This window comes from Tasmannia lanceolata, unplaced genomic scaffold (assembly GCF_043159265.1).
Source record: "Tasmannia lanceolata isolate RefF3 unplaced genomic scaffold, GAP_Taslan_0.1 ptg000006l, whole genome shotgun sequence".
In the NCBI taxonomy this organism is placed as follows: domain Eukaryota; kingdom Viridiplantae; phylum Streptophyta; class Magnoliopsida; order Canellales; family Winteraceae; genus Tasmannia; species Tasmannia lanceolata.
In genome coordinates this window covers 16,346,986-16,372,194 of record NW_027518683.1, presented here as the reverse complement: position 1 = coordinate 16,372,194, position 25,209 = coordinate 16,346,986, and the positions used below count along the sequence as shown (strand labels likewise).

The following is a 25,209-nucleotide window of genomic DNA, read 5'->3' as shown; positions in this document are numbered from 1 at the left end:
CTGAGTGACAGTGAAAAAAATCAGATTTCCAAATAAGCTGTGGAAATAAGAAATTGGAAATCCACAGATCTGGCAGTTTCCTTCACCCTCTTGGCTCCTCAACTTCTCCCCTACAACAAGAATTACCGCATTCCCTCTCTGTCTCCCTCAACATGAGCTACAAAATCTATCCATTTTGTACTGAAAACTCAATTCCAAATCCAAATACAAAATCTGAGGTATCCAAATGGGCCCTAATTGTTAAATCACTTCTATGAACACCTTAAGCACTAAGCAGTCTGTTTCTTCATTTAGGACAATGATAAATTCGCACCCTGTAGGATAATTCACACCCCTTTAAAGGAGGGTATGTGGCAGACTTTTAACCCTTTTTAAGGTCAATTCATATTACAGGGGTGCGAATTTATCATTACCCTTCCGGATATTGGATAACACTTTATTTGAAATAAAGTTGCTAGAAGGACATTTTATCATTAGATTGCGTATAGATATTCCACGAAGATCAGCAATTCCATTAGTAGTGCTTCAGCTTCCGCACCATTTGAGATATTTTTTTTATGAAATAGGGTATTCCCACCCCAATTTTTAGGACGGGAGTATTTACTACTGATGGGCGCAATCTGCGGGCAATCACCCGTAAACCACTTCCCTACGGATGCACGCAATCACCCATAAACCACGTGCATCAGGTAAGCCTAAGGGGATTCAAACCCGCATCAATGGGAAGCATACCCATGACTTTAAGCCAAAGAGCAACCCCTGTACAGGTTTCAATTGAGAACATCGACTAAATGGCTTATAAAAGATTCCTTTAAATCCAGTGGGTTCAAGGTTACCCTTTGACGCGGGCGGAATGACATGTCCTACATCACCCTTTCAGCTATTATCAAAGTTGAGTTAGATTATATCTTCGGCGTAAAGTCATGGGCTTGCTCCCCAGTGATGAGCATTCGAATCCCCCCTTGCTTACCCGATGCGCGTGGTTTCCCGGTGATTGCGCGCATCCGTAGGGAAATAGTCCTACCCCGAAGGGCGTGGGGACACCCTTCGTTACAAAAAAAATAAAAGATATCTGATTGAGGTGAGAGTCATTAGAGTGAAAACTTGTGCTTCAATATCCTTTCCCATATCATCATTTTTCAACTGATTAAAGCAATAATTGATAATAAGGGTTGAGTTTGTAGCCCAACTGGTAGAGGCTTTGTGCCTCAAATCTTTTGCTAGAGAATGTAAACCTAATTGAGCAACCCAAGAAGAAGGGATAAGTTCTCTAATTGGCTTTATTTCAAGTTTCTTCTAAAGACAGATGATCCATATAATAGCCAGACCCCTTTCCTCTCAAAGACAACTTTTATCCTCTCTCCTATTGTCGGGCTATCATTACTACAATCGGTTTGTTTCGGATTTTGAGAACCGATTGCAAGTCCAAAACTGATTATTCGACCCAAATTTACTTTAAACGTTTCAAATTCAATGGGCAGATATAAATTAGCCCCGGCCTTGACTATGGCAATCGGAGATGAGCATCGTCAACAGCTACTGATGCCAAAAATTCTAAAATCAAATGGAAGACCCATACAAAATTTCTGTTAAAACTTCTGAATAAGCTGAGTATTTGAAATTGCTACCACACACAGGAATACCATGCTGGTTTGAAACTCAGAAAATATCCCACTCCGGGGTTTTCTTTGAATACTTTTTAGCACGTAAAATTGTCAACAAGATCCTGTTTTGATACTGGGGAAAACATCAGTCTTACATCTTTCTTGCTGGTCAGAGTAATGGGGCCACCCTGGCATAATATGTGGCATGGACCATGGAGATAATGAAATTGTTCTCGCCCCGAAGATTGCAATGGGGCTCTTTGAACTTCTGCAAATTATGTATTTCCTACAGAAATTTCAGCATCATAGCTCTGATTCAACATTTTGAAACATTACACTCATACGATAAAGATAAAAAAATGGAAGACGCAATCTGGTAACGCTCAGTTGCATGATAAAGATGGAAAGGAAACAAAGGCAATCTGGTGACTTACCCAATATTTTGGCATAATTGGATGTCATCAAAACTTCTTGTCTGATCTATCTCACAAGATTTGTTACCTGTGAGATCTTCTGTGGTAAGATTCATCTTCCTCTCTATGGTGCCGAGAAGAGCCTTCATCGTGTCTTGAGCGCTTGTCACTTCCTCGCCTATCCTGATTTTCCTTTGGACTTGGTCTTCTCTCCTCGCCATCATACCTTGACCATTTCTCACTTCCTCGCCTATCTCGATCTTTCGGATTTGGTTCACTCTCATGCCTTCCTGAACGTTTCTCATTCCCTCGCATATGACCTTCCTGATTTGGTTCACTCTCATGCCTCTCACTTCCTCTCCTATCTTGATCTTCTCTCGAGTTTGAAACAGTGTCTTGCCTTCCTGACCGTTGCTCATTTGTTCGCCTATCCTGGTCTTCTTTTGGATTTGGTTCCTTCAAATGCCTGTCTGACCATGTCTCACTTCCTCTTCTATCCCGATCTTTGGAATTTGGTTCACTCTGCTTTGGATGGCTATTTCTGCCCCCATAATTGTCCTCAGCTCTGGACCTTTGTCCATCTGCATCATACAATCTGAACTTTGATTCCGGCTCTTCAACTTTAGAACCCAGGGTACGATCTGAGGGTGTGTGCACAGATCTTCCATGGCTCTTTGGTGGGCCCTCATACTTGTCATGAGTCCATTTTGGATTCACATTCTTGGGACCTGAACCTGTGTTTGCGGCTCTCTGGAGTTAAAGAATACAAAGCATATAATCAGCATCGGTTAAGTTAGTTTTACAATTATCATATTTTCAATCATGAACTGACTCATATCAAGGAGGCTACGTTGTGGATAAAGTAAACCCATGAGAAGGAAAGGAAAAAAAAAACAAATCAGGTCAAATTGCCAATACCCTAGGTGTTTGAGTTGTGTAGAGGACCCTCCTGGTGAGGGAGTTCAAAGGTTTTATTCGCACTGTCGTCGGGTTCAGGTTTCAATCTGCCTGAACCACCGTATGTACCAAAAAAACATCACAAAAATATCCCGAATCAACCAATCTTTTATATTGGTTGGTTGCCTATCCAACTTGAAGCAGCTAAATATGCCAACCGTATCTGGATTTTCATTTATATATACATATATAATCAGAATTTTATTATAATGATCAAAAGCATGTATCCTTGTAGCAGGCACAAACAATGAAAAAAAGCTGACACAGTCAGATAAGAATGGCCTTGCCTGAATTTGAACTTAGTGCGAAGTGCCAGGCTCAAAGAAACATATCTACAAGTAACAAGGGGTTCTTTTAACCATGAGAGGGTGCAACAAAGAGATGGTAGAACAATTGCCTTGCACCATTCATGATCCACGGAAAATGCTCCAAAAGGCACAGGAACAAGAATGATCTCACCGTTATTGTTGTACGGAAAGCTTATACGATCACAAAGAAAAAAAAAAGATTAGATGCTTCCAACCATAAACCTCCCCATTAGGTTAACTTAGGTTTGCTCTAACTCTATACCTTCTAATAAAAATTTATTCATTGAATGTAATGTAAAAAGTAAAAACTCTAGCAACCTAAGAGAGAAATAGGAGAGAAACTTTAGAAACAAGATGTGTGGAGAGGAAGAGGATGAAATTCGTAGAGGAGAGATGAGGGAATCCATCCAATCGTGGGTTGGTATTATTGTGTTATTTCATAATGACTTACAGCCATAAATACTATTTTATATAATAACATAGGTTACACTAATTACAGGACTGCCATTAGTTAAAAGATACACCATAACACACTCATGCACGCATCATACTCAAACTGTATGTCATTTCTAGAAGTCACCCTCAAGTCATATATTGTCTCTAAACATGTCCAGCTTCTCAAATAAATGGATATGATGATCATTGGCTGAGTCCTTAGTAAAAGAGCCAGCCACATGGTCCTTACTTGGAAAAATGAGCGAAGCTTATCCCCCTACTCTACTCTCTCTAACAAAATAGAAATCAAATTTCTGTGTGTTTTGTTCTTTGTTTTGTTCTTGCGTGAAACACTAGATTTGAGACAATTTAATTGCACTGATTATCAAAATATAGTTTTTCATGCCCTCTTGAAAGCATATGTATCTCCTTTGAGACAATTTAATTGCACTTTGATTATCAAAATATAGTTTTCCATGCCCTCTTGAAAGCATATGTATCTCCTAAAATGATTGCCTCAACCAAATTCTCCGTAGTAGACAAGACAAGGCTCTATATTTTGCTTCTACATTATCTTACAAGCGTGTGTTGCATCTTATTGCTCCATGAAACCAGGCACTCAGGCATCATTCACAGCACGGCCTGTTAGTATCAAGATCTCCTGTCCAATCAGAATTTGAGCATCTGGTCAATTTTACTTCTTATCAGGACCATATAACAGACCATGAGTCAAGGTTCCTCTGAGATACCACATTGTTCTTTTACCAGCGTGCACATATTCTGGCGTGGAACATGCATAAAACACACTCCAGTCACTGCATAGGTGGTGTTAGGCCATGTGCTATGATTTGTGGACACGGACACGAGTGTCGCATGTCGACACGGACACGGAGTGTCGGACACGGCAAATCCACAAAATTTAGAAACAGGGACACGGCTAAAATACAAAGTACATGTAATCATGATTTGGAGATACGGATTTAAAAAAAAAAATGATTTGGAGATACGGATTCGTGTGTTGAGTTTCGACACACATACGAGTTGTCTGATACGGCAGCATCTAAAAATTTAGAAATGGTGACACGTACATACATATAACATTACTGATTACTATCATAATTTGTAACAATATAAATATTATGTCCATCAACGAACTAATAAATCGTAGAATTAGAACTATAATCTAAAATAAATATAAGATAATCAAATAATAACGCATTCATCAATTTAAAATAGTTCTATTCTGTCCCCAATATACAATGAGAAAGGGGGACCGATATGAAACAATGAATATAGTATTCGTATAAGAGTTTGTTTAGGGTTTTAGGTTTGTGGGAGGGGATATAGCCGCAAACATTAGTTAAAGAAGAGCTCAAATAAGAGTTTATTATAAAAGAAAGCTTACTAATAAAAGAGGTAAACACATTGTTCAATAATAAAACTGAATGTCACATTTGACACGGTATGAAAACGTGCTCCTCATTAAGTCTCATCACCTATAGAAATATCTTTAGAAGTGTCCAAAGGAGTGTCGACACGCGTGTCCAAGTGTCGCGTGTTGGACAGTGGACACGGCAGGTTACGCGTGTCAGCAATAAATTTAAAGTGACGGATAAATCATAGGCCATGTGAAATTCAAGTACTAAAGTGTACCTACCATGGTTATATCATGTAATATATCAAAAATTTCAATTCTTTTACATGATAATATGGTTATATTAGGTAATATATTGAAAATTTTGGTAAATAAATATAATGTTTTTGTAAGACCATGGTTATATCATGTAATATATCGAAAATTTCAATTCTTTTACATGATAATATAATTATATTAGGTAATATATTAAAAATTTTGGTAAGTAAATATAATGTTTTATGTAAGCCCAAGGGTACAACCCACTAATGTTTTGATGATCAACAAACTCTGATGGTAGTTTGCGAATGGCTTCTCTAGTGTTGGGATTTAGACAGGATATATCAAAGTCAACACTTGAAGCAAGAAGAAAAAGGGCACAACTTGGAGAAAGTCAAGCCTTAGCGGTCTTCCTACATCTCTTAGAGTTCTTTGAAGAATCAAGGAAACTACAAGCGCAAAAGCAAGACAGAAGACTCTCCCAAGTCAAGGAACAACTTATGCATCGTCAAGAAGAATAGAGATCAAGAGGACTCAAGGTTTCTCATTTCTTAGAATGTATTAGTGTCCTCTTCACATTAAGTAATTGCATGAATTCATGTTTTCAAAACCATTTCAACAAACTCAAAAAGGTATTTGAAAACATAGGTCAAAAGCCCAAAGACCTTGGCCCAAAGCCCTAAGGATTCAATAATTAAAACCAAGTTTTCAAAACAGGGCCAATCGACAGGGGTCTTCCGAGCGACCGCAGGATGGATGCTTGAAGTCCAGCATTTACCCAACAAAAGCGGGCCGGCTGACCGAGGCTACCTCGGTCGACCGCGGATAGGCTTCTGGAAATCCAGAAGTGGTCCAGAGAGGTCTCGGTGGTCGACCGCCCTAGGCTCGGCTAACTGCGGATAGGTTTCTTGTCAAAAAATAAAAAGTCCAGAAAGCCCTTGGCGGGCGACCGCCACACCCCTGGTCGACCGCGACGGTTTAAAATTTCAAAATAAAAAAGAGCGCCTAATAAGGGCAGGCGACTGCGACACTTCTGTCTGGCAAAGTAGCTGTTGGAGCTTGCGCGACTTACTTTTTCTTGATCTGTTTATTACGATTTTGCCCCCAAATGGTAATATCTTTGCTAGGGCTATAAATACCATCATAGACCTTAAAAAAAAACCTTTTCAAAAGATCTTTTATGAAACCCAAGTGCTTTCAATTTTCAAATCAAAAGGATTCTTCTTCTTCCTCTTGAACATTTAATTTGTGCATTTACTTTTTGTCAAGAGGCACTCCATAGAGCATTGATTTGTAATCATTAGGAGTGATTGTGAGCATTAAGAGTTGTGTATTTGCCTTTAAGAGGCTTGAGAGTTTTTCTTCTTCCTTTTATTTCTTGTATTTACAAAGAGGAATTATACCTTCCAAGGCGATGTGCGATGAGGGTTAACGTCCTTGGAGACGGATTGTGCAAAGGGGTTCGTTCTCTTTGGAGGTGTTATTCATTGTAAAGCCAGGAGCTTCGGCGAGTGGAATCTCACAATAGCGGAGGAAAATCCCTAGGAAAGACCAAGTACTTGGGTAGTGGAGTAGGTCCGTTGGTGACCGAACCACTATACATCGTTGTATAGTCTCCTCACTCTTCATCTCTCTCCTTGTGGTGTTTGGTAATCTCTTTCCTTTACTTGCAATATTATTTAAACAAGGGTTAGAACTAAATTTTAAATCACCCAATTCACGCCCCTCTTGTGTTGCCCTTTGGGATTTCAGTTTTATTTCCATATAAAAAACTCACCATCAAGGTTTTAAATTTCGGTTTCGGTTGGCACGGAAAGAGAAACATTTCGGTTTCCATGGAAATCTTGTAAAATCATGAATCAACCATGGAGGGTTTTGTATTTGATGAGGAAAATTCACGAGGGAGAGATTTGTGTCGTCCTGCTTGGATAAGATTTACAATAAATTTCCTGACCATACAAAGTCTTATGTTACAAAAGAAAGCTCTGAAACAGATGTTAGTGTTTCACATATATTCTGCTAGTATGTCAAACATTCGTTCAGTCAAGAAATTATTCAAAACCTGTTGGACAAATTTGTTTGGTCAGACTGTAGATTCGATTTGAATGTCGGTGAGACTTAGTGAGAGTGCTTTCCTTGGCAGAACATCAAGACAAACCTGCAATGAGATATTTGTATGAGGCCATAGATAAGGCCAAGGAAATCATAAGGCCAGACCTAACTTTGTTTTTTAGTCTCCCCTTCTTCAAGCACAATGAAGTCACTAAAAACTTGGTGAATTTTATAAGTAGATTGGTACCTGATGAATGTATGAGGGACATCATCACTGCTCAAGTTGAGGACTATTGCAAGGCTTTAGGATACTTCGGCATAGCAATGGCAATCTACAATCAAAGAAACTTGGGTCCAAGTAATGTAATTTGTTTCTTTTATGAAGCTCATTTCATTTCAACCATTAACTGACCAAGTTATTATGATTTTACCATTACAGTTGCATGGTAGACGCAATTTGGCAATAACGTCCTGAAACAACAAAACCTTGCTACTAGGATTCTTAGTCAAACTTGTAGTGCGACATGATATGAAAGAAACTAGAGTACTTTTGAACACATCCACTCTGCAAAGATGAATAGGTTGAAGCACTGAAGATTAAATGACCTAGTGTTTGTCCATTACAATTTGAAGTTTCGAGAAATGTCTAATATTTTGTAAATATTTTCACTTACCAAGAATCAATCACACTCAAGTTTAAAGTGGCTTTGGGGAAGTACTTTGGGCACGTGATTGAGGTCCAGCTCACGGGGAATCACGACCATTGCATGGCTTTCGCGTCAGCAAAGGTTCTCACTTCAGACTGGAAATACCAGATTCCATTTATTAGCCTTAAGGTAGAAACAAAGAGCTACCTGGTAAGAATTAAGGCGGTAGATTGGAGACGAATATTAATGAAAAGCAGCACGTTGGAGAAGCGATTAAAGCAGGGGAAAACAACAAGCTTCGAGAGGAGGCTGACAAACGGAAGTCCGGCATGCTACTGCCGAAGGAAAAGTTAACCCGAGATAGGAAAGGAAAAGAATTTCTTGACAAAGGAAAGGAAAAGGAAAAAGAGCCGTTAAAAGATCCAGCTCTCGAATTTGAATTGAATGGATTAGCTCTAAACGAATCACAGGTGTTAGTGATTAGAATGATGAGCCCTCAAAGTAAAGAAGGAAGGCTCGCTGTGAAGGACAAACAGAGTGCATTAATATTTAGGTCAAGTGGTACACAAGGGATGGCCAACAGAAATCGAACAGGTGACAAAACAGATACGAAGTTGGCTGGAGTCTTGACGGACTCAAGAAAAATTAATGATAGCTACAAAAAGGTTTTTGGGAAATCTAATAGGAAAGAAGCTAACAGGAGTCGTAATCAAAGGAAACGTGTCAAATCAGCCTAGAAGCTGAAAAGTTTCCGTATTGGAAAAGCTTCCTCCATGCGAGGCGGCCTCAAACCCGAGGGTCATAATCATCACTTCAAACTGACGACTCTTTAGGCTTCTAAAGGCGGTTTATCCTTCTTTAAAAGAAAACTTTAAAAGTTACAGGGTTGCCTTATAAGGGAAGAGAAGAGGAAAAAAAACTCTCTGAGACCCAAAGGATGCTGGAAAACTTTGATAAGCCGAGCGACTCTTCCTCAACAGGTAAAGGTGATGGAGTGGACATAAAAGACAAAAGAAAAGTAGTATGGGAAGATGATCCAATAGAAGAAAGCAAAAAGGTGCCCAAGGACAAGCAGAAGAGGACATATGGTCCACCAATGCCCAGAGAGAGAGAGATGGAGATCCTGAAGCAAGAGTGGAAGGATTGAAAAAAGCTGCTAGAGAGAATGCAGAGAAGTTCTTCCGTTTGACAGGCAAGAAAAATGTTAACGAAGCTTGTATCCCGGTTTACAAACTCCCACACTTCAAAAAGGCCTTGGAAGAAGAACAGGAGGAAAGGAGGCAGCACTGTGAGTCAGAACAGAAGGATTCAAAATTGGAAAAAGGAGCCTGTAGCGGATACTCCGGAGGAGGAATTCAAAACTTCCAGGGAATTGCTAGAGGTGGATCAGAGTAGTAAGGTCAGATGTAGTCCTGACAAGGGAAAAGAAGAAAGCGAGAAGGATGAAGTGGTAAATCTGGAGGAGATCGGGATTTTTCAAGCCATGGAGAGTCAATGCCTCTGATGAGGTTGATGAAATGCTAGCTATAGGTGACGTCTTCAGGATAGGATTTGAATATCCCCTATGTATATAGTTTTTTTCATTATGGGTGTTTGAGTCTTTCTTTTTCTTTTCTTTTATCGCTTCTGGGTCTCCGGGTAAAGCCTTTGGTATTGAAGTTAGGAGAAGGAGGGTCCGTCTGCAGCAGTTTGGTGCTTGGAGGGTTTTTGGGTAAGTTGGAATTATGGTTGGAAGAGTATGTTGCTTTCAGGTTCTAGGTGTAGCTAGGTGTTATAAGAGAGAGGTTAGTAGTGGTGGTGGTTGTCTCTTTGCTAGAGTGTTTAAAAAATGGTGGTGTGTATGATCAGTGTTTGTTGAAGATTAGGGGTTAAGTTGTTGACTACTTTATGGTGTAATTATTCCTTAGGCGGGATGCCTTTATTGTCTTTTCCATCGCAAAGGTAAAGGAGGAGGTTCAATGTACGGAATTGGGTTCCTTTGTGGAAGCACAACCTCTAGTCCTTGTTCAGATGCTGAGCTCTTATGTTATCCAGGCGGGGAGTTGTAAACGAAGTAGATCCTCAATAGCTTGAGAGACCATAGTCTTTCTCTTTGTGAGGCATTTTTGCCTGGAAGTTTCTTCATCTGTTCTTGTGATGGAAGTTTAGAGTTACTAGAAAAGGAGTGTGAAGTTTTGGATTGCGATGCTGGTGGACGATCCTTTTGTATGATCATAGTGGAGGACAGATCCGTATGGTTTTGAAAGGGCTTTCTTTTAGGTTTGGAGGCAATGCATGGTCTGTGAGTATGGCATGGTGTAGGATGGCGCAACCCAGACTTTTTTCTATTTGTTTACTCTCAGCTTTCCTGGCTCAGGAGTATGCTCCTGGCCAGGCGTACTCAATACTATGTAATGCAAGATGGGACCTCTGGTCCCCAATATACTCTTCATATTATCAATGAAAATATTTGTCATCTTTAAAAAAAAAAGTTTAAAGTTAAACTCATTCTTTTTTATTTTTTTGAATGGTAGCCACTCAGGGAGGAAGATGGCCAGACAACGCTAAATCCTCTTTGGACACTCCTTCTCTAGCAAGGCAATCTGCCACCAAACTGGCAAAACGGCGAACATGATTAAACACAACCGTAGAGGAGCCCACACAATCTAGCATCTCATTGAAAGACCTATCAAATCTCCAACTACTGACGACCTCATTATTCTAGAGGAAGACATCAACCACTAAAGACCCCATTAGTCTACAGAACCTTGATCATGCATTGATGGATTTGATAACAAAGGATGAGCATGTTGTTTTCACCACAGGATTTAGGGCGGAAAGAGTGGAAGAAGTTACTGGTGTTGCTGCAACAGAAGACAAAGACGAAGATGTCGATCCTGAGGACATTCACGGAGCTATTGGTGGTGATAATGATGGTTCCACTCAGCTGAGTATGATCATCCGGCTTATGACAGCCCATAGAAGGAGATGACTTATGTTTGAGAGATGAGATGCAATCTATAACATTCTAAGCATTTTGTATGATGATTTTTTCTTAGTTTCATTGATGTATTACAATAAATTTTATGTTTTAAGTAATACAAGAAACATCGAAACATCTTATCCTACTGAACAAAACAAAACGCCAAATGAAACAGTATTGAAAATATCACAATAGGAAGCAAAATAATCCCATATGGTTTTTGCCACATCACTATCAACAAAGTCATGGTCGAGATGATCTTCTTTAGGCGTGAAACAACGCAAACATTTCGGGGGTATATGGATAAAGTTATCTTTTAGCATACTATCAACATGGGCTGCTTTCATAAAATTTTCCACATAAAACAACTTATTTTAGATGGCAAGTCTTTCCAGATAAAGTTAAGCCACCTCTTCTTTGGTAGCTTGCTCCGCATCATGTTTAACGCAGATTTTGTAGAAAAATATCCAGCGTTGTTAAGAGTCCAAACTAACTCATCATCCTTATCTGATATTCTGACAGGTTTTAACGGCATTAATAATCTCTTGTGGGATATTATCATCCCAGCGTTGTTAAGAGTCCAAACTAACTCATCATCCTTATCTGATATTCTGACCGAGGTTTTAATGGCATTAATAATCACTTGTGGGATATTATCATCAGCTTTTATAGGCTCTTATAATTTTCAAGATGCTATCAACAACCAATCAAAATAATGATTAATAAAGTATGGAGTGTCGTTATCAAAACAAGTGAGTGTGAAATCATTTCCCAAAATACAATGTAATTATAAAGACAAGTATCAGACTAGGAGTCACAAATCACAAGTGTTTTGTATCTTACTTGCTCATCGTGAGAAAATTTGCATGCAGCTCCACGGGAGCATTCACCTCTTTGAAAAGCACGGCATACACCCCGAGCCTCTCTCTTCTGCTGCGCCTCCTCTTCATCTTCTTCCTCTTTCTTTTTGTACTTTGTAACATGATCCACCCTTATAATCCGATCAAGAAGCTTGGCTCCGTTCAAATTATCTGTGAGGAAAGATCAAAATAAAACAACGATTCATTTTGCTCATAAAATAAAGAGGTTTTGTGGAATTTTTTTCCTTATTACTAATCAATTCCATAATATAAGAATATATATAGAAACATAAGAGGAAAAAAAATATCCCATAATATGACTAACCTACAGCAAGAATTGTGCTCCTTTGATCCTCATATGCAAGAAATGCAAAGCCCTTGGATTTACCGGTACCCTTATCTCTAACAAGATTAACATCAACGATCTCCCCATACCTGAGAATTACTCATAAGCAAGTAGATTTCAGTCCCTAAAATAAAATATAGCCTCATTCTTGTAGAAAGCAATAAAGCATGAATAAAACATAAGTGTACACTTGAAAGCACACGGCAAAACAAGGGCAACACCAATAATATATAATAAAATATGTTGACTATTGGGATGCCAATGAAAACTTTTGGCGGGAAGCCTTGAGATAAGTATATTGTTTCTTAGTTACTTGAAATCTATATTTTTCTTGTTTTCTCTCTTTTTTCCCTTAGGGTCTGTTCTATTGCCAAACTTGGCATGGAAAGGAAATGGAAAACACCTATTTTCCATGGAATTTCAATTAATTGGATATTCTTTTGCCCATTTTAGCAGATTCATCAATCCCACGTGTAATCCGTCATTTATGACGTGGAGCCTAACAATCCGTGCTAATCTTTCTGCGTGCTAATCTTTCTGCTTCTCACCAGCAGAAATCGCTAAAAATCAGAGTAGAATCCGATTGAAATCGTCGCGCGTCTTGGCGGGCTGGAAACTTCGCGCGCAACTTTTTTCATGCCACGATTATAAAATGAGAAGAGGCCCTTCCTGGTTCTCACCTTCCCACAGCCATCTTCGTCAACTCCTCCATCCCTTCTCAGCCAGGTCTCTCTCTCTTTCTCTCTCTCTCTCTCTTTTTGCTTTTTTTTCTCCGTTTCCCATTTTTTCCAAGAAAACCCTACATTCTTTAATCAGTTTTCTTCCAACTAGGGTTTCAAAAACCCTATTTGTAAGAAAGCCTTTGCCCATGTACTGAAATCACTCTGCTAAGGTTTGGGTTTTGAAAAAGGGCACTGATTTTTCTCCCTTGATGGATATTCCCCCAACAGAAATCGTTAGCTTTTTGGGCTTTTTGGAGTTAACGGTTACTGGGGTTTCTTGATAAATCCAATATTGGGAAATCCTAAGAAACCAGAGTTTTTCATTTGATTTATGTTTATTCGGGTTTTCTTTTGATTTAGGCTTACATATTTTTAGGGTTTTTTCGTTTGACTTGACGGCCGAATGTTAGTTTATTGGGCTGAAATCATGTCTGCTGCTTCGAATCTTATTTTCCTTTTTTTACCTCGCTTTTTTTAGTTTCTGTGCGTCGAATGGTGCTGGTATTTGAGGCCTTTGCAAATAGAAATGCAGATCTGTTCTTTCTTTTTGGGGTTCGAATCATGTATGGGGGTGTAAATATTGTTTTTTATTTATTTACTTGCTGTTTTTAAGTTTAAGGACTTTTTTTATGCTAAGATTTAGTTGGGGCTTTGAATCATGTATGAGGATGTAATTATTGTTTTTCTGTTTGTTTGGATGGTTTAAAAAGGGGCTTTGAATAATTTATATCTCTGTTTTTAACTTCCTTTTTATTAAATTTTGTTTATAGCTCTCTCTCTCTCTCTCTCTCTAGTAGAATTATAACACTATGAATATGGGTTTTTACTTTTATATTGTTAGAGGGATCTATCTGAACCATCTAATCTATGGGTTAAGTTTTGGTTTGGCCCATCCTAAACATGGCCCGATACTTCTGATTGGGGTCAATGATATTATGGGCACAACAATTTAGTAATTTACACTGAACTCCATCAAGTGGATCATCTGGTCTTGAGGTGTTTTTTGTTCCAAGAGGTGACTGCATTGGCCCCTGGTTTAATTCACATGTTCAGTGATATTGTGTTTTTCCCTAAACATGGAATTCATCTGACCATATCTACTTGTGAATTTGTGATTTTTATGCCAATAAATCAGTGTAAAATGGACAGACCCTAAAGTTCAAAAAACCAACAGGTTCCTCAATTGCGCTGTACAAAAGCCAAACTCACTCCATTTTAGTCATATATATTTATACATGTTAGTTATATGTACAGATAGGCAGCCAGATAAGTGAATGATAGATAAACCTTTTAAAAACTCTACCCATGTTTGTTTAGTGTCAATTCCTTCAGGGCTGAGACAAAATTTTATTTTGTATTACTCTCAAAGAACGAAACTAGTACCTAAGCTCTCATAAATATTATTTTGTACATAGAAGCTGATTGTCCATATGTCCATATCTCTCGTTATTTACGGCTAGGATAATTTTAATGGCTCGTCGCCTTACAAAGCGTATGAAGAAAAGGAATGAGTTGAAGCATTTGGAAGATATGAATAAGTTGATTGCTCAAGCAGTTGGATTGCTAATGAGTGCAGCTGCTGCCTTAGTAGTGTTCTTCCAACAATACTACGAACAGTACCATGCGAGAGCTCCCTACGAAAGCAACTACTTCACTCGACGTACTTTTGTCGGTCGTGTTACCATGTCAGATGAACATTGTTTAAACTTACTTAGGATGAATGTAGATTGCTTTCGAAGTTTCGTTCACATATTCAGACATAGAGGACTCCTTGAAGATACAATACATTGTAATGTCGAGGAACAAGTAGCAATTTTTTTGCACATAATAGCACACAATCAAAGGGTTCGTAGTATGAGAGCATACACTAGACGTTCAGGAAACACCATCTCCAAGTATTTCAACAAGGTTTTGAAAGCTATAATTGGGTTGCAAGATTTCTTTATCACTCCTCCATCCAGTGATACACCTCAACAAATTCTCGAAAATCCAAGGTGGATGCCGTACTTCAAGGTTAGAACAAGTCATTGAGAACATTATGTTATATTCAAATATTTATAAGTGATAATTGACGTCTTCCTTGTTTTATTTAGAATTGCATTGGTGCAATAGACGGGACACACATCCCCGTTAAAGTTCCGGTTGAACATGAACCCAAGTTCCGTGGTCGGAAGCAATGGCCATCCCAAAATGTATTGGCTGCGTGTGACTTTGACTTGAAATTTACCTGTGTCCTGGCTGGATGGGAGGGTTCAGCATCCGATTCTAGGATATTAGGAGATGCGATAACAAGGAGCGATGGGATTCCGTGTTTTCCAGGTATAATCCTACCTCTCTTCAAATAATTATTTCATTTCTCACAATCTATTAAAAGTAAAATCTACGAACTTCTTTATCATTTTTAGGAAAATTTTATCTAGCTGATGCTGGGTACATTTCATCACTCCGTACCGAGGTACACGATACCACCTCAACGAGATCAGAGGACGCACTCCAAACAATGCTCAAGAACTATTCAACCACAGGCATTCATCATGCAGAAATGTTATCGAGCGTAGCTCTGGTGTTTTGAAGAAACGTTTCAACATTATTAACGAAGAACCAATGTATCCCTTTGAAAAGCAGATTGATATCGTGATAGCTTGTTGTTGTGTCCACAATCACATAAGAAAGTTCATGCCAAATGATGCAATGGTAGATGATGTTGATCAGCGGATTTTATCTGAAGGCGTACAAGAGCACGACTCTATCACATTCCCAACGCTTTCAAGAGAGGAAGATCGAAGAGAAGGAACTACTATTAGAAATATAATCACGACGAATATGTGGAATGATTTCCAACAAAATCGTCACCGTTAGGATATTATATTCACGAATAACCTACTGAAAGAGTCTATTTTAATTGTGTTATCCCTAGCTATGCTTATGTCTATTTTCTAGTCTTTATGGTTATCTTTATGGATATGATGACATCATAGATGTTGGTTTTTATGTTTTATGGTTAAATTTATTGTCGTGTCTTTTCTGTTACTGTTTGATTAGTAAAACGGTAAAACCATTTATCATATTGTTATGGATATTGTTTTATTAGTTTTCAAGTTCTATATTTTTATTCCTTATATCTTTATTTGTTGCCATGAATCCTGTCAGCATGGATACCGCATCTGACGAACAAGGAAGTGAAGGCAAGCAAGTGAAGGCAACAAAATACCTAATGGCTTCAAGGATGTAGCATATAATGCAGCGGTGGGGGAAATTAACAACCACTTCAAATTGAAGCTGACAAAGGATCACATAAAAAATCGCATCAAGACCTTAAAGGTGACATATAAGGTGGTCAATAACTTGCTTATGCAGAGCGGGTTTGGATGGGACGGTGATACAAAGACCATCTCGGTGACTAAAGATGTGTACGATACTTACATTGCAGTACGTATTTGTACATTTGCTACTTAATTTAATTTTGGATGCCGAAAAGTTTGCTTACTCTTTGCTCATATATTTTCCTGGTCATTCTATATTAGGCTCACCCTGAAGAGAAGAGATTTTTTAATATCTGTCATGACTTGTATGAGGAGATGAGGGAAGCTTTTGGAGAAGACTACGCTACAGGACATTGGAGCAGGGCACAAGGAGCAAGTACTCAAGATATGGACAACATTGAGCCGGTAGGTCTGGACAACATAGCAGACAACTTTACTACTCAGGAACCATCACCGATACCACAGGAGCCTGTGCCACCCACTCCATTGGGCGAGAATAGTAGAGGAGTACGTGACTCATCCCCACTTCCAGCGGATAGACAGGAACCGAATCGAAGGCGAAGGAAGCATCAGACAGGACAATACATGGGTACGATAAAGAAAGTTGCCACGGGCATGGATAAGGTGGCTACTGCAAATGAAAGACTTTCTGTTCAAGTTAACCTTGAAGATCTTAGCACGGCAGTGAAAGGGGTTCAAGGATTTAGCTCAGGGGTATTGTTGAGGACATTGGAGTACCTCAACCGTAACCCGATCGAAGCTCGCCTATTTCTTATGTATAACGAAGATGATATGAGGTCATTCATTGGGCGGAAGATGGCTCGATTTATCTAGTAGATGATTGTTCTTTTATAAATAATTTGGTTTGTAGGATTAGGATGTGTGGTACTTGAAAACTTCTAAGAAAACGTTGGTATTGCTTTAATTGGATATTTTATGTTTGTGATGTTATTTGGATTGTTTAGATGATGTTATTTGGATGTTTTAGATGATGTTATTTGCCTTTTTAATATTATGATGTTTTTTAGATATTTTAGATAGTATCTGTGTTGGTGTTACTAAGCTTCCCCTGCATTTTCCACCCAACAGAACACATCATTTCATATTTTTTGCTTATTTTCCTTATAGATTCCTGGCAACAGAACACTTACTCCTTTCCAATTCTTTCCATTTGCCACGTCATTTCCTTTTCCTTTCCCAAAGAGGTGGCGCAACAGAACAGACCCTTAGTTTATTATCCACAAACAATCTGTCCAGGAACCAGAAATATTTCTTCTCTTACCCAAAACCCCAAAACCCTAACTTTACTCATCAAATCTCAACTTAAATCCTGAACCCACCTTATCTCACACAAAATACTCAAACGCTCTCCCGGACATTAAAACCTTACCATAACCCCACACTCATTATCCCCATACCCAAATCCTGAAACCACTTCCCCCCCCCCCGCTCTAACTCCCTCCCTCTAACCCAAGAAACCTTAATCCTTACTCAAACCCATCGTGCGCCCCTTAATCTTGCCAAAACCCTTACCTTCACCTTTCCAGCATACATTTGCACCCCTCCAAACTTACTCTAAGCCTAGTTTAAATATTTTCCAATCTAATCACTTAGTTTGAGATCCAAAACCCTAATTCTTACCCATAATTTTCACCCATAGTCCCAAACCTATTTCCCCACATCCCTAAATCACTAAGATTTCCCAATTTCTTTGGAACCCAAATGCCAAATTGGGAACCTGGTTCTTTTCTACAATAGGCATGTTGCAAACTGTTATGAGTTATGACATTTGTGAGATTTCTGAGCTTACGAGATTTTTGCATATGGGAATGAATCACTTTCTTTTTTGCATGTGAGATTTCTTTATCTACAATAAGCCACATTGCAAATTTTTGGGATCAGTAATATTTCAGACCTTGAGAGATTTTTTGCGTGTGGGATTGAATCACTTTCTAGGTACAAGTTCTTTCCACTTTTCCAAGCACTTATTTTGGACCACAGGAACACCATAGACCAAGCTCCATTGTGGAGGTTGAACTTGATCATGATCACAAGATTCAATCAATCCAGAATCCAGCTGAGTGAGGAAAAACCTATCAGAAAAATGGAAAGAAGATTGACTTAATTGTACCTAAATTAAAACCTTGTAGTTGACCTTTCTAACCTTTGTGAACAAATGCTGGAATAGCCTATCATTTATATTTCCAAAGACGGTCAGAAATCACTCATAAAATATCACATGGCCACCATTCAATATATATATATATATATATATATATATATATATATATATATATATATATATATATATATATCACATGGACATCCTCTTCCAAGTCCAACCATGTTTCATATATCTATGGGGGAAGATGGCTGGTTGCAAGTCCAGGTAAGCCTGCTAAAAGCAAAACCTCTACTTACGGAGTAAATGGACCTCAAAGTAAAGACTAAAGCATTTATAAGGCAGGAAATTAAGAGCCATAGATCAAGGCCCATAATGGAGGTTGAACAACTAAAGCATATATAGGGCAGGAAATTAACTACCATAGATCAAGGTCCATAATGGAGATTGAAAATGATCACAAGATCCAATCACTTAAGAATCTAGCTAACCGAGGAAGAAGCTAGAAGGAAAAATGGAAAGAAGATTGAGCTAATTGTAACTCAATTAAAACCTTCTAGTTGACCTTTCTAACACTTGTGACCTAATGTTGGATAGCCAATCATTTATATTTCCAAGTACCGTCAGAAATCACTCATAAAATATCACATGGTCATCCTCTTCCAAGTCCAACCATGTTTCACATATCTATGAGGGAAAATGGCTGGTTGCAATTCAAGGCAAGCGTGCTAAAAGCAAACCCCTACTTACTGAGTAAATGGACCTGAAAGTAAAGACTAAAGTGTTTATAAGGCAGGAAAATAACAACCCTGTAAACTGAAATACTATCGATACAATTAATCTATATCAATAGAACAAAAGAACGGGACTGGATCCAATCGAATAGCAGCCACAATAGCTTCAAATTTTGTAAAAACACATAAAAAACAGCTCCTAATTCCAGCAAAGATGACAATAAAGAAATCTCAAAAAACACATTTTCAGCTCCACGCAATCCAAATCCCTAATCTAACAATCCTAAGAAATCTAACTCATAGTAGAAACCAGGTTCTAAAACCCCTAGCCTCCTAAAACCACGAGACTCAATTTTGACAATCAATTCCAGTCGTACAAACATGCAAAAAAGAAAAAATAGGTCAACAGAAACCAAGATAAAATTATTCCTAGAATCCCTGAAAAATGCTACAAAATCCATGGTAAAAAAAGATATGGCTTCCGAGTTTCAAAACAAACTGCGGCGATTCACACTAGATGATGTCAGCCCGTTTCTCTTTCATTTCTTACTCTTTTTCTTTTCTTACCTACCTATGATGATGCGCTGCATCAATTCGGTCTCTACTTTCTGCAAGGAAATGTTCGGTCACATGGCTTGTTGCCTTGGTGCGCTTGATCCACACAACAGATGTTGATTCAATAAAGTAGCCTTTTCGAAATGAATGTTGGATGACCAATAAACTCATTGTCTTCTTTCCATCATTGTCCTGTCTAACTTCCAAATTATTCCTTCTTTAGGACATTTGCATGCAAGATGCCCCTTAGATCCGCAAGAAGAACGCCTACTTTTAGCGCTGTCTCATTGAGATGTATAGATAATATGCCACATTCTTGCCTTGTTGACTCCCTCTGGCTTACAGTTTGCCTAACCATTGTCATCTAGGCATCTACTTTCATGACTCTAGCAACAAGGCTCGGTTGGCTAAATATGCCATGCTCCCCCTCGACGGTGACTGTTGTATGGCTATCAAGACATATGGCCGACATAATTTGTGGTACTCTATAGTGTTGGCTCGCTCAGCTGACCCTCCATTTTTTCAAATCCCCAACATTTCTTCGCCACATTCCAAGGTGCAATTAAGCTTCAGAACAACACTTGACTGTAGCCCTTTTTCTTCAATTTATCTATTGTTAAGGCCAGTTGGTATGCTTCATCTACAGTCCAGTTCCTCACGAGGACCAACCCATCCTGGATCTAAGATCGTAAACACAATGGATAAAAGATAGCAATTTGTTCATCTGATTCCAGCAACCTACTATAAGTGGCAAGCTCACAGAATATTCATCAACACTTTTTTTGTGTCAGTGAAGATGATGGAAAGTTGATACAGGGTGGTCTCGTATAATCAGTATGTAAAGATCTTTCTTTGACTTTATTTCATATGCTCCCATGTATTAAACTTATCTCAACCAAACAATTCACATATCTCTTGTAATCTATGACACCAAATTGAAGCTTGCCCTTTCATATTTTGGTTTTCGCATAGTTAACATTCCGATCTCCAGGTGAAACCTTCCTATTGAAAAGGTTATCAATGCTTGGGACCCAATTTCAAATGTACCAGGATGATGCTTACCTTCAAAACTGAAAATTCTAATCGAAACTCACAATTGCCTTATCTAGAGGTCTAACAATCTGATCTCCCAATCCTACATGATCTTGGCTTCTATCACTTGTGTTTGATCACCATGCCCCATTTATAGGAAGGATTCTGATCTGGGTGGTACTTCTTGCTTATTCAGATTCAATTGGTTCATTCCTCCATGAGTGGTTTCATCTCCTACAGGTTTTTTCCCCCCCGAATGGTTGCACTAGCTTCAACTTGTGTAAGAAAACATAGAAAGCTATCACTAATACTAGCAGATCGGGGTGTGCCACTAAAAATAAACTTGTTATTCATCTCCTACCGTATTTCTAGCGTTGGATCCTTTTGGTCAATTTTTTCCAAGTGTATATAACCACTACAAGGTTGTTCTCAATGCTATGTATTGAATTTTTGTTTTAGAAAACCCACCAGTAATCCATGTCTCAATTGTCGATTGATCCGCATCACTGCAATCTTATGATTTGTAGCAACCACAAAAATCTAATTCATGTTTTGGTGCAATCCAACATAGACCATGTGGATCAGAATTCGCTCCAATACCATATGATATAGAATAAATAAAAACAAGCAGCATAATTCTGCAATAATATTGCTAGAGATAATCCCAACAAAAAAACAGCTGCACTAGCTTCAAATTAGGTAAGAATACATTGAAAGCTGCCAAAATACTTGTGAAAAATGACAATAGGTACCTATCTAAAATTGCAACCTAAGCTCCAAGAAATCCTAGTACTTAATTTAATAATGCTAATAATTCAACTTAAAAACCACGTTTTCAACCCAAAGCTATTAAAATCTAATAACCCAATTTTGCCACCCCATTTCTAATCATAAAAAAAATGCACACAAGGGTGCCTAACGAAACCCATTTAAAATTATTCCAACAATCAACATAAAATAACTGTAAAATCCAACCATTAAAAAAAAAAAAACCCATGTAAAATCCAAAATAAAAGGAGACAATTTCCTAATTTCAGCCAAACAAATTGCAAAGAACCCACTGAATGAAGTCAGCCTTCTTCTCCTTTGTCATTTTCCTTTTCTTTGTCCTGCATATCGTGATGTACTGCATCAATTTCCCTTCCATAATTCCATATAACTAAAACTCTCCCGCACCTGACACCAAATACCAAGGTACATCTTGAAAAAAGTTAATTAATTTGACAGCAGCCAAAGATATCTTCTTATTTAGTTCCAGCTGGACAAATGTTGTGGGTTCAAAGTCAGCAAAACGACACCAAATCCAAGCAATAGACTTCGTCTCTGCAATCCCAATAAATGATTGGTAAAAGGCAAATGAGAACCGGTTACAAGATTCACAAATCCAACTAGACTTCATTTTGCACACCTTTCCAAGTGCAGACATCCCCAAAGGGGCCTCTATTTGGTATCAATAAAATCACTTGACATCACTGTTTGAATATATTTTATCTACTATCAGAGTTAGTATGTTGTAATGATGGAACACATACACTTCTCTAAACTTAAAGTGTAGTTTTGCGTTGTGTGTACATACTTATGTCTCTATATAAAATATCAAGTGTAATTTCTCAAAGATATTTCCTTTGTTACGTCCGGTGCCATTTCCTGTATTATCTTCCTCGGTTGCCATTTTTATACTTGGCAAAAACACCTGTTTCTGTTTCCTGTAGCTTTCTTCACGCATATATGATGACTTTTAAATGTATGTAGTATCAGGATGGCGGTGAGAAATCAATGCAAGTAGTAGAGACGTCGCTCTTTCTCTTGTCACAGAAAGAGGTGGAGAGAGGTTATGTGGCAGCAGCAGGTGAAGGAGCCAAGTGAAGGAGTTCGAAAACAATAGGTGCACCTTTTGTGAAAAATAAAACGTGAAAATTAAGGGGATCCAATATCAACTGCACAAGTTCATATCTTCATGATGCCCTCAATAATAAATTGATTATGGTTCCTTAGATGTCATCAGGTGGGTCAGTGGTCAGCCCACAAGAGGCACTCGTGTAGGTGGTCATAGAACATTTTTCGAGGAAGCTTTCAGCATTTTTACATCACATTGTCATTTCTTTCTATCACATCTTTATAAGAAAGATACTTTGTTACTAAGGAATCAGCTAATCAAGGGGGTCCAGCGGTGGCTCTTATGTTTGGGAGATGGGTTTCCACCTTTTTTTGTATTTTTATTCGTTATAACTCGAAATTTCACAATTTGTCAAAGAAAAACAAAAATGATAAAGAACAAGGGATTTGGAATTCATTGACTATTATTACATACCTGCGCGGGGATTTTTCCCTTCGACTAAGTAAACTTGCAAATACATCAGATAAAGTGGATCATGTCAAACCAACACAATCCTCACCTTTCTTAGCAAGGGATTTGGATGCACTTCATTTGCTTATATTTTCACTATGGCAGTATAGCAAATTGATTTGCACTCTTCACGCCCGTCTCAAGGCAAGATTGCAAGAAGAAACTAAATTTAAGAACATATAAAGCTTAATAAGTAATAGAATCCCAATTCTCAAGTATGCCCACTAGGTGCAGATCACTAAATTTCCAAATCATTTTAGTATACTAGCTTCTTATGTTAGTCTCGAAGAAGAAGAACGCAACCTTATTATTCATTTTTTTGAATGGCAGGGTATCATTAACGCAACCTTATTATTCATTTACTTCGAATATTATACACCCTAAATTAAATGCTTTGATATCAAAAGTTTCAAAACTAAATCGAATGCATATGCATTGAACTTACTGTGAAAAAACCGCAAGGAGGTCGCCTTCAGTAAGATCGAAAGGAATACCGCCGATATATACATAAGCAGATTCTTTGTATTTGGCGTGCCACGAAGCTTCTTCAGAAATCCCTAACGCCGCTTCAGTAGCAGTAATCTTCTGAATTCGTTTCACCAACGTCAGTGGATTCATTGCGTATTTCGAAACCCTAGGAGAGAATTTAGAAACCCTAGATATCTAGGGGGCGGAACTTTACTGGATCGAAATCCTGAGATTTTCAAAACCCTATAAATCAAAGAAAGGGATTTCGAGACACTGAGAATTCAAATTTCGAAACTCTAGGTATGGACGACCGGAACTTCGGTCCCTGGAATTTGATCGAAGTGAAGGAAATCCGGGGAAATCAGGTGTCAATAGAGCTGACTGGATCGAAATCTTGAGAAATTCAAAACCCTAGAAATCAAATGGAAGGGATTTCGAGACACAGAGAACTAAAATAGCTTTGATAAGCTTTATTTATTTCGACATGAAATGGGCATAAAACGAATTTTCCGCCCATTTGTGAAAATATGTGTCCAAAATTTGCTTTAGGCCCATTTTAGCCGACCCTATCCTCATAAGCCCGTGTAAAGTATGGGCTCAAGGGAAATAAACATGGGCCTCTGAGAGACTGAGATGCTTGTGGCCCTACTGTCCGTATCAGGATCAGTCCGATTCCCATCTCCACCTTTCACTTGGATTATGGGCCTAATGATCGAGATCTGCCATCAATTGGCCATCGATCGAAAATCACATCAATGAGATAGTCTTGATCATGGTTTTAAATTTTGGCCGAAACAAAAAAATAAATGACCGAAACGTTTCAGTTTTGGCCACAGCCGAAATGAAATTTACATGAAGCCGTTTCTTTACGATTTCGCCGAAATACCAATTTTTAGCCATTTCTATAAAATTTCCTCTGAAATTTTAATTATGTCCATCGAAATTTTAAAAATGTCCACCGAAATTTATGAAATTCCCACCGAAATCGCCAAATTTCACACTGAATTTTAGACATTTGGGTCGAAATTTTAAAAAATAATGAAATCTTTATCATAATTTTTACATGATTTTAGTCAAAATATCAGCTGAAACCGATTGGTTTCGGTGGTGGCCGAAACAGATACCGAAATTTAAAACCTTGGTCTTGATTGCCTTATTAGCGGTAATGAAACAAATAATCAAATGCAGAAATAGATTATTGGGCTACTTTCTAAAGGCCAGTAAATTTATTTTTCGAAATAGTGTGATCTAATCAACACTGAGAGGAGGCTCACACTTGATCGTTAATGCTTCACAAAATTTATAATAGAAATTACTTTGATCCATTTTCAGTAGTGTGCTATTTCAGAAGTGTGTTACAATGCATCTGTATCTATTGGGTAGTCAGTCTCTTGGTCAGCCTGGGTACATAATTCCCGGGTGGGCCAGTCCTCATCTAGTGGCGGGACCACCATTAGAACTTAAAAACAATCTTTACGATCAATATTTAGTCATGCACTTGTGCGTATTATCTGGAACACTGATGTAACTGACGTTACTGACCACCTTGAACTTCATCTTCTTGAGTCCAATAATAAGTTCAGGACACTCAGCTCATACCGGGCTTACGGTTGTTCAAATCATGGCAAAAGAATTCCCATTTTTAGGAGTTGAGCCTTCATCTCAATTGGTCAAGACTTTGTTCTTCAACCTCGAGCACAGTTAGCAAAACTATGTTTTATTGGTGCGCCGTTTAATACTCTATTTAGA

At 38.3% G+C, this 25,209-nt stretch overlaps 1 protein-coding gene and 1 non-coding gene across 4 annotated transcripts; one reads left to right on the top strand and one right to left on the bottom strand.

The window, feature by feature from the left end:
- Window positions 1-1,651: 1,651 nt before the first annotated feature.
- On the bottom strand, window positions 1,652-23,998 carry LOC143879912 (RNA recognition motif (RRM)-containing protein). Of its 3 annotated transcripts, none has more exons than XR_013251434.1 (5): window positions 23,438-23,998; window positions 12,197-12,306; window positions 11,855-12,042; window positions 2,039-2,767; window positions 1,652-1,890 (listed from the first exon to the last, which is right to left on the bottom strand). XR_013251434.1 is itself a non-coding variant. In XM_077382599.1 (4 exons), the coding sequence occupies exons 1-4, from the start codon at window positions 23,608-23,610 to the stop codon at window positions 2,102-2,104; spliced, it is 1,137 nt and encodes a 378-aa protein (XP_077238714.1). In that variant the 5' UTR covers window positions 23,611-23,998; the 3' UTR covers window positions 1,652-2,101. The 3 variants fall into 3 exon arrangements, 1 of the variants encoding a protein (XP_077238714.1); XR_013251435.1 differs by having other exon boundaries at window positions 1,652-1,872; XM_077382599.1 differs by having other exon boundaries at window positions 1,652-2,767.
- Window positions 20,005-20,134, top strand: LOC143880526 (U11 spliceosomal RNA). The gene has a single exon (XR_013251748.1). It is a non-coding gene; the product is annotated as a U11 spliceosomal RNA (small nuclear RNA).
- Window positions 23,999-25,209: the final 1,211 nt, after the last annotated feature.

What these genes read in the sequence shown, in the direction of transcription:
- LOC143879912 (XM_077382599.1), bottom strand. Translation starts at nt 23,610, where the DNA reads ATGAATCCACTGACGTTGGTGAAACGAATTCAGAAGATTACTGCTACT. An exon ending in CTCCTTGCGGTTTTTTCACA is followed by an intron (nt 12,307 to 23,437) that starts GTAAGTTCAATG and finishes AGTAATTCTCAG; the next exon opens with GTATGGGGAGATCGTTGATG. An exon ending in GAGCACAATTCTTGCTGTAG is followed by an intron (nt 12,043 to 12,196) that starts GTTAGTCATATT and finishes CTTTCCTCACAG; the next exon opens with ATAATTTGAACGGAGCCAAG.